The sequence below is a fragment of the Carlito syrichta genome, unplaced genomic scaffold, assembly GCF_000164805.1.
Source record: "Carlito syrichta isolate Samal-C Ts95f unplaced genomic scaffold, Tarsius_syrichta-2.0.1 Scaffold308290, whole genome shotgun sequence".
In the NCBI taxonomy this organism is placed as follows: Eukaryota; Metazoa; Chordata; class Mammalia; order Primates; family Tarsiidae; genus Carlito; species Carlito syrichta.
This window is the reverse complement of record NW_007252386.1, coordinates 414,988-432,423: the sequence shown is the minus strand read 5'-3', so window position 1 is coordinate 432,423 and position 17,436 is coordinate 414,988. Positions and strand designations below refer to the sequence as shown.

Here is a 17,436-nt window from a genome sequence, read left to right as displayed (position 1 = left end):
TTTGAGTTGGAGTCTCACTCTGTCGCCCAGGCTGGAGTGCAGTGGCACACTCATGGCCATGCCAGTATCAACTTGCTGGACTCCAGTGATCCTTCCACCTCAGGCTTCCAGGTAGCCGGAACTACAGGTGTGCGCTATCAGGCCCGGCAAATTTTTTATTTATTGTAGAGACGAGGACTCACCAGGTTGTCCAGGTTGGTCTTGAGCCAGGCAATCCTCTTGCCTCAGCCTCCCAAAGTGCTGGGATTAAAGGTGTGAACCACTGTACCTGGCAAAATACTAATATTTCTGAAATGTCATTCTGAAATTCTGAAAGAAAAATAGGCAGTGTTGCCCAAACTTACCAGAACTCTGAATCTTTAAAGGAGAGATCACCAATATTCTGAAAAATTATTCTTAGCTAAAAAGAGTATCAGGACTAATCAAGATCTTAGGTAATGGGGTATGGATCCTGCTGCAGGGAGGGAGGGAAGGAGTGTGGCAGCTGGGGGTGGGGCACTGGTGCCTCATTATTAGAGCTTCAGGAAAGGAACAGGTCTGAAAATCTGGCAAAGCTATGAGAGACAGTTTTTCAAATTGAAATTGAAATTTAGTCATATTTTTTCTTTGCCTTTTTTAAAAATAAAAATATGGGTCTTCCTGAAATAGCATGTTATAAAATAGTATACAATATTAAATAAGTCTAAATATTAATCAAAAAGTCTGAAAAAGTGTAAATCAAATGTTCCTGGAAATTTTTTCTTTGGCACGGTAGTATTTGTTATCTTCATTTTTGCCTATTTGTATGTCTCATTTATATAATAAATGCATTGCTTTCAAATTAAACTTATGTTTAAAAATCATTTTATTGGCTGGATGTGGTGGGTCATGTTTATTGGCTGGATGTGGTGGGTCATGCTTGTAATCCCAGCACTTTGGGAGGCTGAGGAGGGAGGAATGCTTGAGCTCAGGAGTTTGAGACCAGTCTGGGCAACATAGTGAGACCCTGCCACTACAAAAAATAGAAATATTCGCCAGGCGTGGTGGCATGTACCTATAGTCTCAGCTATTCAAGAGGCTGAAGTGGAAGGACTGTCTGAGTCCAGGAGGTCAAGGCTTCCATGAGCCCTTGGTCATGCCACTGCACTCTAGCCTGGGTGACAGAGGGATTCCTGAACTTAAAAAAAAAAGTCATTTTATTGAAGAAACCAACCATAGCAATTAGGAAACTAAATAAAACTTTTTTGTAAATTTTTTAAAGTTTAGAATTTGTTTCTGTAAGTGTAGCAATATTGTTTTACTTATTATTTCCTGATTAAGCTAACCTTGGTTAGGTAATATATTTGAATGGTATCCCTTTTAGAAAGAGATTTGTATTCGTTTCTTAGGGTTGCTGTAACAAAGTGCCACAAGCTGGATGGCTTAAACCAACAGAAATATATTCTCTCACAGTTCTGGAAGCTAGAAGTCTAAAATCAACATGTGGGCAGGACCATGCTCCTTCTGAAGGATGTAGGGAATAATCCTTCCTTGCCTTTTCCTAGCTTCCTTGGCTTGTAGCTGCATCAAACAATCTCTGCCTCTGGTATCACATGCCTTCTTCTCTGTGTGTCTATGTGTCCTCTCTTCTTCTAGTAAGGATATTAGTCATTGGTTTTAGGACCCATCATAATCTACTATAACCTCATCTTAACCAATATATGTGCAAAGACCCTGTTTCCAAATAAGGCTGGATCCTGAGGCTCTGGATGGACATGAATTTTGGGGGAACACTATTCAACCCACTACCAGGCTCTAGAAACCATTTACTCTGCAAACCCTTAGAGGTGTAAATTAGTACATTTTAGAGGGCCTGTTTGAGCCCATCAGCATTTTAACTGTATAATTGTGGTAAGCAATCCTAATTGTAAGTCTCTCCTACAGAAATGTGTTGACAAGTACCCAAGTATGTTTACAGCAACATTTTTATAATACTAAAAGATGAGAACAACCTGAATATTAATCAATTGGGGATTGATTTAGTAAGTTATCATACAACCATGCCATATATACTCTGCAACCTTGAAAAAGAATGATGTAGAAGTGCCTGACAGACACGGAAGATAACCAAGATAAAGTGAAAAAAACCAAGTGGGTGAACAATGTTTAATATATTCCTGTTTACATAATGAGCAAATCAAACAATGACCTGCTTATATACTCATCTATGTTTATAGGAATGCCTCTGTCTGAGTTGCCTGTTGCTCTCCTTCAACTCTTCTGAATCCTACTTCATCCTTGTATTACTCTGCATGGGTTGACTGGGTGGCTTAAACAACAGAAACCTATTTTCTCTCAGTTCTTGAGGCTGGAAAGTTCAAGATTAAGGTGTTGGCTGGTTTGGCTCTCTGGTTAGGGCTCTCTTCCAGACTTGCAGATGGCCAGTTTCTCACTGTGTTCTCCCCTGGTAGGAGTGGGCGTGGGCTGTGGGGAGGTGACAGAGAGCCCTCAAGTATCTTACAATGGCACTAATGCTATCACAAGAGATTCACCTTCATGACCTCATTTAGCCCTAATTACTTCCCAAAGGTCCTATCTCCAAATACCATCACAGTGGGGATTAGGATGTAGGTTCTGGGAAGACAAACATTCAGTCCATAACAACCCTCCTTCAAAAGACTTAGGTTATAAACAGTGCTTTATAACTGAACTGATTCAAGTTTTTAAAAATTAGCACATAGGAAAAATATGTCCCTAAGAGCCTAAAATGGTCATTCAGATACTTGATATAGGGACTTGATGTATAACTTACTTTCAAGATAGCTGAAATTAATCACCAGAATGAATCCAGAGTAACCAAGCTTGAAGAGACCTGCTAGGCCATTAATAATGTACCATTATGACTCATGCTATGGTTGTCATTTGTATCTTTTAATAGGATCCGTGGGAATGGCTACCCTCCCAACTTCCTAAGCCAGTGCTTGAGGGAAGCTGTTATAGTGGGAACTTGTTAAAATGTGAATTGCACAGCAGCCCTCCTGAAATGAAGAAAAGGTAATTGCTGAGGAAGAATGGCATTACTAACCATCTTTCAGCACCATACTACTAGTTCGTGTCACTGCCAACAAGGGCATTTTATGATACTGCAGAGCCATGAATCAGAAATTGAAAAAAAAATTGTAATCTGCAGAGAAATGATGTGGTAGCCCAATAGTAACTAGCAAGGTAGGATCTTACAAAAAAGAAAATATACATTTTTTTTCACTAAAGGGGTTTGAAATGCAAAGTCAAAATGGAGAAAAAAATGTTTCTTCTGGTTAAGACCCTGTTACTGACACAGAATAAATTGTGTCATGAATAATATAGTTTAAGATGGCCTTTTTCAGAAGGCAATCATGATAGTAGAGTTAACATAAATAGCAGGGATTTGTAATGGAAGCCCATTTTACTGAAGCTGCAAAGAGACTTAGGAGATTCTAGAGCACACTGGGCAAACTGGTTGGACCAGGAAGGATGGCCAAATAGAATTATTATAGAGACATTGCGAAATGGTATAAACTAAAAACTTAAGTCATATCTGTAAAAGCTTTTTTCCCCCAGGGGGATCCATTCCTGCAAATCTATTTGAATAGAAAATTAGTGCTGGGTGTGGTGGCTTATGCCTGTAATCCCAACACCATGGGAGGCAGAGGCGAGAGGATTGCCTGAGCCCAAGGGTTTGAGTCCAGCCTGGACAACTTGAGGAGACCTTGTCTCTATAATTAAAAAGAAAAAAAAAACCAAACAGCTGGGTATGGTGGCACATGCCTATAGTTCCAGCTACTTGGAAGGTTGAGGCGAAATGATCACCTGAGCCGAGCAAGTTGAGGCTGTGGTGGCCGTGAGTGTGCCACTGCACTCCAGCCTGGGCAACAAAGTGAGACTCCAACTCAAAAAAAAAAAAAGTCAAAGGCAATTCATTTGAGCTGTAAAATAATGGCTTGCCTTTCTAATAATTTCTTTGATTAAAATCATATTTGTGGGCTGGGCTCGGTGGCTCAGCCTGTAATCCCAGCACTTTGGGAGGCCGAGGTGAGAGGATTGCCTGAGCCCGCGGGTTCGAGACCCTCCCGGGCAACTTGGTGAGACCTCGTCTCTACAAAAAATCAAAAACTAGCCAGGCATGGTCGCATGTGCCTGTAGTTCCGGCTACTTGGAAGGCTGAGGCAGAAGGATTGCTGGAGCCCGGCAGGTCGAGGCTGCGGTGGCTGGGAGCAGCCACTGCACTCCAGTCTGGGCGACACAGTGAGACTCCAACTAAAAAAAAATAATAATAATAAAATAAAATAAAATCATATTTGCTCAAGGATACAAAATAAGAGACACTTAATATTTATTTTACAAATCCAATATTCCCATCATTTTCCAATTTTGTTTTAGTCCAATGGAAAGCATACAAGGAGGCTCTCAAAATCTGATTGTCTGCTTAAATTACTTCATGTAAATTCAAATCTTGTTATTTTGGAACACAGTGCTTTATGACAGCTGTTCTTAATCCTTGCCGCATAGCAGAATAGCCTAGAGAACCATAAAAAACACTGATGCCCAGGCTCCACCCTAAGCAAAATGAATCAGAATCTCTGGAAATATGACCAGGCATCAGTATTTTTAAGAGTTCTAAAGTTGATTCTCCTATGTGCCAGAACAAAGAATAAATATACTTCTAGGTTTAGAGTCAAGTCATGTTATAATTAATAATTTATGTTTTTCTAACTACTAAAGTAGTACCTAACAATGCAGAAAACTAGTTAAAGTATGAAAAAGCATAATTTGTTTTTTTTTTTTTGAGTTGGCGTCTCACTCTGTCACCTAGGCTGGAGTGCAGTGGCATGATCACAGCTCACCGCATACTTGACTTCCTGGGTTCAGGGGATCCTTCTGCCATAGCCTCTTGTGTAGCTAGGACTATAGTCACATTCTACCATGCCTGGCTAATTAAAAAAAATTTTTTTGTCGAGACAAGGTCTCGCTATGTTGCTCAGGCTGGTCTTGAATTCCTGGGCTCAGGCAATCCTCCTGCCTTGGCCTCCCAATGTTGTGGGATTACAGCCTCCCAAAATTCTGGAATTATAGGCATGTGCCACCATGCTCAGCATGGGGAAGCAGTTTTTTTTTTTTGAGTTGGAGTCTCACTCTGTCGCCTAGACTGGAGTGCAGTGGCCGCTCCCGGCCACCGCAGCCTCGACCTGCTGGGCTCCGGCGATCCTTCCGCCTCAGCCTTCCAAGTAGCCAGAATTACAGGTATGCACTACCACGCCCAGCTGGTTTTTTTTTTTTTATTGTAAAGATGAGGTTTCGCTGCCCAGGCGGGTCTCGAACCTGCAGGCTCAGGCAATCCACTCACCTTAGCCTCCCAAAGGCGCGGGATTACAGGCTGAGCCACCGAGCCCGGCTAGGAAAGCAGTTTTAAAGTTATCTGAAATACTGTTATTCCCTTTCTCTTCTGGTTCCAGACACTTCAGGAGCCATGGGTTACAGTGCAGACATGGCCAAGTCCAAGAAGCATACCACACACAACCAGTGAAAATGGCATAGAAATGGCATCAAGAAACCCTGATCACAAAGATACGAGTCTCTTAAGGGGGTGGACCCCAAGTTCCTGAGGGACATGTGCTTTGCCAAGAAACACAACAAGAAGGGCCTGAAGATGCAAGTCAACAATGTCAAGGCCATGAGTGTAGTGCTGAGGCTATCAAGGCCCTGGTAAAGCCCAAGGAGGTTTAAGCCCAAGATCCCAAGGGTCCTAGCTGCAAGTTTACTCAACTTGCATACATTGCCCACCCCAAGCTTGGAAAGTGCATTAGTGCCTGTATTGCCAAGGGCCACAGGCTCTGCAGGCCAAAGGCCAAGGATCAAACTAAGGCTCTGACTGTAGCTTCACCTGCAGCTCCAGCTTCAGTTTCAGCTCCTGCTCAGGCTCTCAAAGGTGCTCAGACCCCCACAAAGTCTCCACAGTAGAGGCCCCTGTCTGCCAATGTGAGAACAGAAAGACTGGCTTGATCCCCAGGCTGCTGTCTGCATGGGGTTGGTGTCTTCCTGTGTTATTTGTACAAATAAACCTGAGGCAGGGGGGAAAAATCATCATTCCTTTATGCCTGTGATTTGAGTCTTTTTTTTCCTGAATATATATGCATGGAAAGAACAGTAAGATACATATGTTCTTTTTAACAAACAGTATATTTTAGAACTAGAAGGAATTATTAGCAATCTAATATAAGTCCCTTATTTTATAGATGAAAAAATTAAGGTCAAGAAAGACCCTAACTCAAAGCAACTTAGGTAGTTCATTTGCAGTCATTAGGTAGTCATTTAGAGGATTAGAATCTAGGTCTCCCAGGTTTATGGAAAATCTTATACTAATTTTCTTTTCCTTGCAAAACACAATTTGTATAAAAATTTGGATTCTTTTTTTTTTTCTTTGAGTGTGAGTCTCACTCTGTCACCCAGGCTGGAGTGCAGTGGCACGCTCATGGCCACTACAGCCTTGGCTTGCTGGGTTCAGGTGATCCTTCCACCTCAGCCTTCCAAGCAGCTGGAACTACAGGCACATGCCACTATGTCCGGCTAATTTTTTTGATTCACTGTAGAGACAATATCTCACAAAGTTGTCTTGAACCCTGGACTCAGGTAATCCTTTCGCTTCGGCCTCCCAAATGCTGGGATTACAGGCATGAGCCACCATGCCTGGCTAAAACTTGAATTCTTAAAATTTCAACTTGAAATCCCATTTTCATAAAGAATCTATTATTTCTGCTGGGTGTGGTGGCTTATGCCTGTAATACCAGCACTTTGGGAGGCGGAGATGAGAGGACTGCCTGAGTCCAAGGGTTTGAGATGAGCCTGGACAACTTGGCTGACCTCATTTCTACAATAAATTAAAAAAAACTAGCTGGGCTCAAGGCGATCCTTCTGCCTCAGCCTATCAAGTAGCTGGAACTACAGGCCCGCACACCACACCTGGTTTTTTTTTTTTTTTTTAACTTTATTGTAGTGACGAGGCCCTCTTAAATTGCCCAGGCTGGTCTTCAACCCCTAGGCTCAGGCAATCCTCTCGCCTTGGTATCCCAAAGTGCTGGGATTGCAGCACTTTGAGCCACCGTGCCTGGAACCCAACCGCACTCTTACAACACCTTCTTCCCCACAACTCCAGCCACATCAAATAACTTGGAGTCAAAAAAATATAAAACACAGTGCCATTTTCAAAATGATAATTTAAAAAAATTATAAAGATGGTGAAATGCAAATGGTGTCAATTTTTCTAGCGGGCATTTTTCAGTGAAAATTCTGTAAAAATGTGCATATTCTGATCTAGCAATTCTACCTCTAGGAATATAACTTAGGGAAATAAGACCTACAAATATGTTCACAGTAACACTGGATATAATAGGAAAATAGGAAACAACTTAAGTGTCCAATAATAGGTTAAATTATTATAAAGGTATACGACTGAATACAAAATACAATTACTACAAGTAGTGATGTGGATTATTTAATGACACATCATTAAAAGTACATTTTTAAAATTGCCCCCCCACATCACTGCATATGTTGCCGGTACCATTTACTCTCACAAGAAGCCTTGAAAGTAGGTAGATTATCTAGCTTTTACATATGAGGAGGTTGAAGCAAGTAGATTTTAACTTGCCCAAGGTCCAGGATTAAAAAGTAGGCCATCTGAATCCCGAGTCCACGTACTTTTCCATGCCCACACTGCTACCTTTGTGCAGAATGGGGACAGCACTAGTTACCTCGCAGGGTTACTGTGCGAATTAAATGAAATAATAAACACAAAACTCCTGGAACACGGCGAACAGTCAATACTCAGAAGCTACTAAATAACTCGTTCAAGGTCACCTAGTGTCGGAGCTTGGATTTAAACCCAAGATCTGCATCTCTTGTTCCCGGGAGTGCGTGGGAGGTTAAAAAGCTTTTCTTGGCTTCAATTCTTAACGAAGCGTCAGTACGGACTTTCCTTTTGCCCTGTAAAGCGCAATTCAGAGGTCGGGGAACACACAATAGGCATATTCAGAAAGTGGGGAGGGCACGAGAGCCGCTTTAGGAAGCTCTAAGTCTTGCCTGCTATTTTCTCCCCGCCGATTTCCTAACTCCTAGTTCTCGCTTCTCAGTTCTCACGACAGCCAGTTTCCGGGGCGGAAAAGTGGGAAAGCGGAAGTGACGCGTGTTAGGCGCCGGAAGTGTTGTTGCAGAGTGAAACGGCTCGGTGGAGAAGTCTGGTGGTGTTGCAGCCGAAGTACGCTTTGGTGTTAGAAGCTTCGGAGCGACAATCTTCGAGTTTTTAGAGCGGCCTTTGCCATGACTGCCCAGGGGGGCCTGGTGGCCAACCGAGGCCGGCGTTTCAAGTGGGCCATAGAGCTGAGCGGATCTGGAGGAGGTAGCAGGTGAGGCACCTGGGCAAAGCTGGACATCAGTCTTCATCCCAGAACAGCCCGAGTAATGGAACCTGAACACTAAGGAGCAACTCTGAGAATAATGGGTGGCACACGGACACCACTTGGAGGAGGTAGCGGCTTCTCTGCCGTGGGGCTTTTTATGCCTATAGGATGCTTAAAGCCCTTCCTATTAGCAAGGGACTGACAGACCCGCGAAGAGGTTTGATCTAATGAGTCAGTGCATCTGAGGATTCTTATTCCTATGATTGTTAGAACAGCAAATTTGTGGCATGAAGTGTGGGAGGTTGCCGCTTTAGTTTCTTGGTTTGGTTCTTTAGGGGCCGAAGTGACCGGGGCAGTGGCCAAGGAGACTCACTGTACCCAGTCGGTTACTTGGACAAGCAAGTGCCTGATACCAGCGTGCAAGAGACAGACCGGATCCTGGTGGAGAAGGTACAGAGGTATACATGTTACCCTGGCCCTTGGGCCATTTCTGACCAACACAGCCACCCTCCTCTTCCAGGCAGCATTACTGTAGATAGCCCTTATCCTGAAACAGCTTAACTGTTTGAGATTGACATTATGAAAGTTTACATATCAGCTTTAAAATGCTTAATAATTTGAAAAATAAAAGATGTCTGGAACATATAATGTAGGTTGAAAGTGATATTTTGGTGACAACACCTTCCAGTTGAAGTAATACTCTAGTTACACCACACATCCAATTTGTCAGGCTATTATGTTGGCTTTACCTTCAAAGTAGATCTCAGACCCTACTGCTTCTTAACTGCTTTTGTCTGGTCTAAGCCACAATCCCTTACCCAGTAGACTAAAAAGGAAAAAAAATTTTGAGGTTATAGTTTATGTACAATAAACCGCATTCAATCAAAGCATGGTTTTTCTTTTTGTGTCGGAGACTCACTCCATCACCCAATTAGAGTGCAGTGGCACACTCACAGCCACCCCAGCATCGACCTGCTGGACTCCAGCGATTCTTCCACTTCAACTTTCCAAGTAGCCAGAACTACAGACGCACGTTACCATGCCCAGCTAGCTGCACTTATCGCCAAGTTGCTTGGGCTGATCTCGACCCCGCGGGCTCCTATATAGCTGGGATTACAGGTTGAGCCACTGAGCCCCGCCACAGCATGGTTTTTCAACCTCAGCATTATTGACATTTTGCGCTGAATGTTTCTTGTTATGGGAGGCTGCTGTGCACTGTAGGATGTTTAACAGTATCCCTGGCCTTTACCTATTAGATGCCAGTATGGGACACCAGAAATGTCTCCAACATTACCAAATATTTCTCAGGAGGCAAACTGCCCTCCATAGAGAACCACCAGTTTAAAGGATTAACATCTGATGAGCTTTGACAATGCTATACCCCCGTGAAACCACCACCATCTTGAGAGAAAGCATTATTTCATCTCCAAAGATTCTTTGTGTTCTCTGCAATTGACTTATAACTGGTCATGCTGCTTACCTCCTGTAGTCTATTTCCAGCACAAAAGTTAGACTCTTCTAAGAGTCAGATAATTCCTATGTAAAACCCTCTTATAGCTACCCATTCATTCAGCATAAAAGCCAGTCTTTGTAACTGTTCTACATAACTCTGCATTGAACCAGCCCTTTGTATTATCTTTGATGTCTTTTCCTACCATTTTCCCCTTTGTTAACTCCACTATAGTCATAATGGCCTCCTTGCTGCTCCTTAACAATGTTAGACTAGCCCCCATCTCAGGTTTTCTGTATTTGTTCTTCCCTCGTCCTGGAGTGCTTCATGACTTCCCAGATACCTTTATAACTTACCTTGCTTAATAATCTCCTTTAGATCTCTCAAATGTTAATTTTTTTTTGGATTGGAGTCTCATTCTGTCGCCCAGGATGGAGTGCGTTGGCAACCTCACAGCCACCACAGCCTCTACCTGCTGGGCTCAGGCGATCCTTCCACCTCAACCTTACAAGTAACTGGAACTACAGGCACACACTACCATGCCCTGCTTATTTTTTGATTTATTATAGAGATGAGGTCTCACCAAGTTGTCCAGGCTGGTCTTGAACCCCTGAACTCAGGCAGTCCTCTTGTCTCAGCCTCCTAAAGTGCTGGGATCATAGGCTTGAGCCAGCGAGCCCGGCCTAAATGTTACCTTCTTATTGACGCCTACTCTCATGGCAATTCCTATCCTATTCACCTACTTTTTATTTCTCCATATCATTTATATATGTATATGATGCAGTTTACTTTATTGTCCATCTGTCTTATCACTTTTGTAAGCTCCATGAGAGCAGGATTTTGTTTCATGTATTCCAAGCACTTATAAAAGTGCTTGGCACTTTCTTTCCTTTTCAGATTTCTCTCAGCCTTAATGATGTTCTATACTAAATAATCTGTGTTTCATGAAATGCATGTGATTTTTACAATTTGAAAATGACAGCAATTCTTAATCTTTTTCCTGATAAGTACCCTATCATTTTTCATCTTGGTACATCAAAGTATAGTAATAATAACACATGGTAGTATTTTTTTTTTTTTTTGAGTTGGAGTCTCACTCGGTCGCCCAGACTGGAGTGCAGTGGCTGCTTCCGGCCACCGCAGCCTCGCCTCCTGGGCTCCGGTGATCCTTCCGCCTCAGCCTTCTGAGTAGCCGAAATTACAGGCGCGTGCTACCACACCCAGCTGATTTTTTGATTTATTGTAGAGATGACGTCTCGCTGCCCAGCTGGGTCTCGAACCCCGCGGGCTCAGGCAATCCACTCACCTCAGCCTCCCAAAGGCACGGGATTACAGACTGAGCCACCGAGCCCAGCCACATGGTAGTATATTATGATATTATTTAAATGACCTGATTTTAAAAGTGGATTATCATACAACATTTATTTTAGAACAGTTCTGTTGAATGGATGATTTGAAGGGAACTATTTCCAAATATGGCCGTTAATTATTTTAGTATAAATACATCCAAACAAGTAGTGGTATTTTTTTAAATATCTAGATTTACTTTAATATTTTGTTTAAGATTTTTTTCATTTTGATTCATGAGTGATATTGGCCTATAAACTTTTCTCATAATGTCCTTGGTTTTGATATCTATTCGACCCTATGTAATGAGTTGTAGAATGCTCATTTTTTTAGTTCTCTGAGTTTATGTAAGATTAGCTTTACTTTTCCCTTAAATGTTTAGTAGAATTTGCCAAGGGAAGCCATCTGGGCTTAAATACACTTAATGTCTTTAACTTATGGGCTGTTTATAGTTCTGCTTTCTTAAGCCATTTTGGTATGTCATTTTTTTCTAGGAATTTATCTGTTTTCTAAAATTTCAAATGTATTGACATTAAGTTGTTCATAATATGATCACTTTAATGTCTGCAGAATCTGTGGAGATGTACTTATTCCTGATGTTGATATTTGTCTCCTCACCTTTCATTAGGCTCACCAGTATTGATTTTATTAATCTCCCAATAAATACCTTTGGCACTGTTGGTTTTATTTCATTTATTTCTGCTATCTTGTTTTTTTCCTAAATCCTTGGATTTAATTTGTTCCTTTTCTATCTTCTTGAAGTGAATGCTTAATTTTTTTTTTGTTGTTGCTTTTTGAGCAGAAGTCTCACTCCATCGTCCAGGCTGGAATGCAGTGGCACACTCGTGGCCACTGCAGCCTTGATCTGCTGGGCTCGAGCCTTTCAAGTAGCTGGAACCACAGGCACGTAACACCACGTGCTAATTTTTTAATTTATTGTAGAGATGAGGTCTTGCCAAGTTGCCCAGGCTAGTTTTGAATCCCTGGACTCAGTCAGTCCTCTTGCCTCTTCCTCCCAAAGTGCTGGGATTATAGGTATGAGTCACTGAACCTAACTTTTTAGTCTTTTGGTATGTATTTAAGGTTATAAATTTCTCCAAGCTCTAGTGTCCCACTAGAAAAAAGTTTTAATATGTGATATTTTTGCTGTTGGTAACAACATTCCTATTTTTCATTTTAATTTCTTTCATTCATAGATTATTTGGAAACATTCATTAATTCCAAAACAGGGGAATTTTGAATTTCTAGTTTAACTGCATTGTAGTCAAAGAATATGTTTGGTATATTTCAAGTTGTTAGAGATTGACATCTTTTCTATGGCTTAGCAAGTGGTTTCTGTAAATATCCCACGTTTGAAAAGATTGTGATTTCTGCAGTTGTTGGGTACAGTGCTACATGTCAGTTGGTTGAGTTTGTTAATATAATTGAAATCATTGCCTTCATTTGTCCACTAGTTCTGTTTTTTTTTTTTCTTTCTTGGAACTAAAGCGTTTGATAGTATATTAGTTATTGATTGAGGCATGCTAATCTTGAAATGTGGATTTACCATTTCTTCAGTTGTAGATGGAACAATGATATAGAAGTACAAAGACAAAAGCAGGGCTTTTTTTTTTTTTTTTTTTTTAAAGCTAAAATAAGGGAAAGTCGCATCTGAAAAGCCTAACAGCTGGTGAGGGTGCCTTACCTTTAGAAGAAAGAATGTTCCTGTGGCAACATGAAAGAGGTGGTAGGTTTGAGGAGTCAGCTAAATCAGAATTAGGGAATTGGGAGTACTGTTCATTTGACTTTAGCATCAGTGATACAGTAAATGTGGGACTGGGGGCAGTGATACAGATGTTAAAATTGTGTGTTTGCTTTAGCGCTGCTGGGACATTGCCTTGGGTCCCCTCAAACAGATTCCCATGAACCTCTTCATCATGTACATGGCAGGCAATACTATCTCCATCTTCCCTACTATGATGGTGTGCATGATGGCCTGGCGACCCATTCAGGCACTTATGGCCATTTCAGCCAGTAAGTATTTTTGAAATAACCCTTCTCTCAGTTTTAAGAACCAAAGACAAATTCTTAGGCACAGTTTTTAGCCAGAGGATGTACAGGGTGGTGGTGGTAGTAGTGGTATCACGGAGGGATAAATGGTGCTTACTATGTATGGTTTTCTGTTCTTTAGTGGTACTATTTGCTCTCTTACTCTGGGTCTGTCTGTATTTTAATATATGGTTGGCTTGATTCATATTAGGGAAAAAAAGTTGTTTTGGTTTTGACAGCTTCTGTTACCCCCAACAGCTTTCAAGATGTTAGAAAGTTCAAGCCAGAAGTTTCTTCAGGGTTTGGTCTATCTCATCGGGAACCTGATGGGTTTGGCATTGGCTGTTTATAAGTGCCAGTCCATGGGACTACTGCCTACACATGCATCAGATTGGTTAGCCTTCATCGAGCCCCCTGAGGTAAGGCAAAAGAAAAGTTGTATTTTGGGTCATTGTAATGTACAGTGAACAGCCAACCTACTTGGCGGTGGGGAGTTAGAGTTTGTTTCTTAAGAAGTAAGAGCCATTAGTAGTTTGGAAGTTATCTTTAAGGACAAGGCAAAATAGGCTTGTGATTCAAGTATTAAGTAATTGGTTTAGGAAGTTATTTAACATTCCCACTCACTTGTTTCCTTTTTTTTCTTTCAGAGGATGGAATTCAGTGGTGGAGGACTGCTTTTGTGAGCCTGAGAAGGAAGCACCTGGTGTGCCTATGTATTTGGGTCTTATTTATAGCCTTCTTTAAGCCCAGTGGCTCCTCAGCATACTCCCTCTTAACATTGAAACACTCATGTTGAAAATAAAATAACTGAAAAGCTTTCTTTTCTCCATGGTGAGGAGATAGATTCTAGAAAGACAATGTGCATACTACTACAAACAAAAAGAAACAATACCACAACTCTGACTGAAAATAATGTAGAAAACTTTATTTATGTTTCCAGTACAGAGCAAAACAAAACCGTAACTCTATGTAAACAAATGAGTGGTTGCTGCTAAATCAAGAACTGTAGCAGCATCTCTTTTTAATAAATTAAATGGTTGAGAACAATGCTTAAGAAAAAGTTGTACAAGTTTCCCTTAAATCTATTTTCCTTAATATTTCACTTCTATTTAATACAAGCTGGAACAAAAATTCTGTTGTAGACACTTGTGGAAGATATGAGAAACTAATGCTTGATTCAGATTATACATGATTAAAAGAAAAATAAACCAGACAAAAACAGAACATAAATACGCTAATAGTGTAATTGGTATTTTAACACCACAATAAGGGATTCTTAACATGTTTGGGGGAATGAGGATTGGTGGGATCCTTGGGGCCACAGGAATCTGAGGCAACGGAAGATATATGGAGTGATCTTTCCCCTGCCAAGAGGAACTTGGCGCCTGTCGAGCAGATGCTGCAGTTCAAACTTCAGCTTTTAAGATAGCTATGGAAGGCAGAGGGCTAGCAGTAGGAGAATATTTATTATATAACCTGCCCTGGTAAAGTCATAGGTAAGACTTAAAAGCTGGATCTTATTCAAAAGGCAGGAGGAGGTCTTTTTCTTCCTTCTTGAAACACAAAACCCCTTCCCCTAAGGTGCATTCTCTCTCATCAAGTTTTCAGTATTGCTTTATTTGCAGTGATTAAGAGACAAGACATGTTGGAGACACAACATAAGCAACACACATAGACATGAAATGCTCTAGACAGAGATGAGTATAAATCTGGCCTAATAACCATCTTCCCATGTAACAGTGATTTTGTGTTTTAGGGGCTGAAGGAGTAGCTAGATCAATAGCCACTAATTTTCTTATCCCTTTAAAAGATTTTTACAGAGCTACAAACACAAATAGCACTTCCAAAACCTTATTTTCTGTCCATATTTGTTCCATATGAGAAAAATATCATTTTACCAGAAGGATGCATAAATGTAAGGGGGTTCTGGTGCAGGTGAACCTTTACAGTAATATCTTGGGTCCCGGGGACCTGACCCACTACTGACATACTCAACTAAGCAATGGAGTGTTGTGGTGGGAGTTGTAAACAATGCTTTTACCCGCTGCAGGAAGGAGCAGGAAAAAAAAAGACTTAAGATCCTGTCTGCTTTACTACCCTGAGTGGGTCTGAAGGTTGAATTAAGAGCAAAGGGAGCAAATCAAAATGACTCAACTTCTCAAGCCATAATGAAGAGTTTTCTTCTCTGTCCTTACAGGTCAATGAATACTTTGAGACACCTAGGTCATCTTGCTCCATATCCTATTGGGTAATCAAAGAAGAGTGGCACTATTTGTCATTAATAAAGCGAAATTCAAAAACAGCCATGAGTATAGCCAAGAAGACAGTTTCTCTAAATACCCATCCTGTAAAAGAAATGGAGATTTCACATGCTTTAAATTACTGCTCAGCCAGCCACATAGGTAGTTTTCTCATGCTTATAAGCCAGATGTTTTGTGATTAGTAAATCAGTACATAAAAAGCTGAGCTTGTACAAATATTTCCTTGGCACATTTAGAGCTGTCTGAAAACAAAACTGAAATAGAAGACTTTTGGCTTGGATAATCTCTTAGTTCAGAGCCAAGTTTTTGCAGTCAGAATGAAGAATAAAATTGAAAGGAAAAGGGGAATATGCCTATACTTTGGGTCTTGAGTACCTCAAGTCTCAACTATGGCTTTGGAGATGAGGCCACAGATTTCTTCATGAAAGGAAAGTTTCTTGAATCAGGCCGATGCCAATCTGTATGCCACTTTAGTGAAGTAGGTAAGGAGAGTAGCAGCTCAATAACTTTGGCACTGTGGAAAGAGTATGGCTCTAGAACTTCCAATTCCATTGCTAGATTCTCCCTTTAAAAGATGGTTCACAGTTTTCAGGGAAGGATGTTAGCCAGTCTTCCTAGTATTTGTTCCTTAAGATTTTTTAACCTGTGCCTACTAATTCAGGACATAACAAAGGAAAAGGAAAGGAGAACCTACTGGTCAATGTGCATCATGACCTGTATTTCTTAGATAGCTTGTATGTTTTGTCCGTGTTGCATAGAGAACCACATACTGTATTTCAATAAATTTTAATAGCTTCCTTTTGGAATTGTATTTCAATAAATTTTAATAGCTTCCTTTGGAATTTCCTTAGTTCAGCCATTTGAAAAAGAATCTGAAAGAAATAATTTTTACCTTTCAAAAAACAATTTCTATGGTGGTAACACTGCTTATAACAAAATGGGTTTGGGTTAAGAGAAACAAACAGCTGAGATATACACTGACAGCATGGATACTTAAACATGGTATGTTGAAGGAATCTCATTTTCAAGGAAGAAGTAGAGGCTGCAGCTATGTTTCAGGTTTTGTACATTATTACCCTAATATAAAATTAGAGGAGAGCAGTAGGTACACTAAAGAAAATTAGCTAAAAGTGCTTCCATCTTGGCTAGACATGGGTTATATCTCCACAAGGATACTAGGTCCCCATATTGAATTATTTAGTAAGATGATGCTGTGTACCCCCATGGTGTTATTGAATCATGACTTCTGAGACATCTTTAATGTTATTCTTTGTCTTCAGTTGAATTTCTAGCATCCCTTCTACCAATTTATTGGCTCAGCTTGTTAATTCTAACTTGCCTTTAACTGGTCAGACATGCCTTTAGGACTTGACCATTGTTCTGATGTTGAAGAAATAGTTTCTTTTTCTGTAAGGACTGCAGATCATATGGGAGCAAAGAGTAGATCTATTTGTACTCTCGCCCAAGTGCTTGAGACTCTGTGCATCAAGGGTTCAGTGTGATGTTTACAGAGCATAGGCCTCCATTGAGTGGGAGTGGTAGTAAAGAGCTGGCACTTCCATGGAAGATGTAGGCCTTTTAGGAAATGCGAGGCCAGGCACAGTCATTCAGTAGATTATGAATAAATGGTGATCACCTCACTGCCACCACCCCGGACAAGGAGGACTCGCTCTAGTCCCTCGGTGAGCACTTCTAGGAATTCCATGTCTTCAGAACTTGTCAAGGAGACAAACAGGCAAAAGACGAACACAAATTTACAACCTGACATCATCATCTGAGTTTTTCTGATCATAGGGCTACAAAATGAGCATACTTTAATTACATACTCAGAAAAGTCTGAATTTTTAATTCCGTTTTCCCTGTGAAGTCATCCAGGAATCTAATTCTTTTGCATACATAATACAAGACTCCCATTTGTTATATATTTTCTAAATATTTAAAATGGAGAATCAACAATATG

The 17,436-nt window shown here is 40.8% G+C and overlaps 2 protein-coding genes across 9 annotated transcripts in view; one reads left to right on the top strand and one right to left on the bottom strand.

Moving 5' to 3' along the window:
- The first annotated feature begins 8,209 nt into the window (after positions 1–8,209).
- EMC4 (ER membrane protein complex subunit 4) lies at positions 8,210–14,269 on the top strand. 2 transcript variants are annotated; one of them, XM_021716208.1, is made up of 5 exons: positions 8,210–8,396; positions 8,726–8,840; positions 13,047–13,200; positions 13,474–13,634; positions 13,863–14,265. In XM_021716208.1, the coding sequence occupies exons 1-5, from the start codon at positions 8,311–8,313 to the stop codon at positions 13,896–13,898; spliced, it is 552 nt and encodes a 183-aa protein (XP_021571883.1). In that variant the 5' UTR covers positions 8,210–8,310; the 3' UTR covers positions 13,899–14,265. The 2 variants fall into 2 exon arrangements, with proteins under 2 accessions (XP_021571883.1, XP_021571884.1); XM_021716209.1 differs by having other exon boundaries at positions 8,216–8,396; positions 8,726–8,848; positions 13,863–14,269.
- SLC12A6 (solute carrier family 12 member 6) overlaps positions 14,116–17,436 on the bottom strand; it is a 106,796-nt gene continuing 103,475 nt past the window's right edge. For all 7 annotated transcript variants that reach the window (XM_021716204.1, XM_021716206.1, XM_021716202.1 and 4 more), the window contains one exon: positions 14,116–17,183. In XM_021716204.1, the coding sequence (XP_021571879.1) occupies positions 17,092–17,183 (92 nt within the window). In that variant the 3' untranslated portion in view covers positions 14,116–17,091. The remainder of the gene's footprint in view (positions 17,184–17,436) is intronic.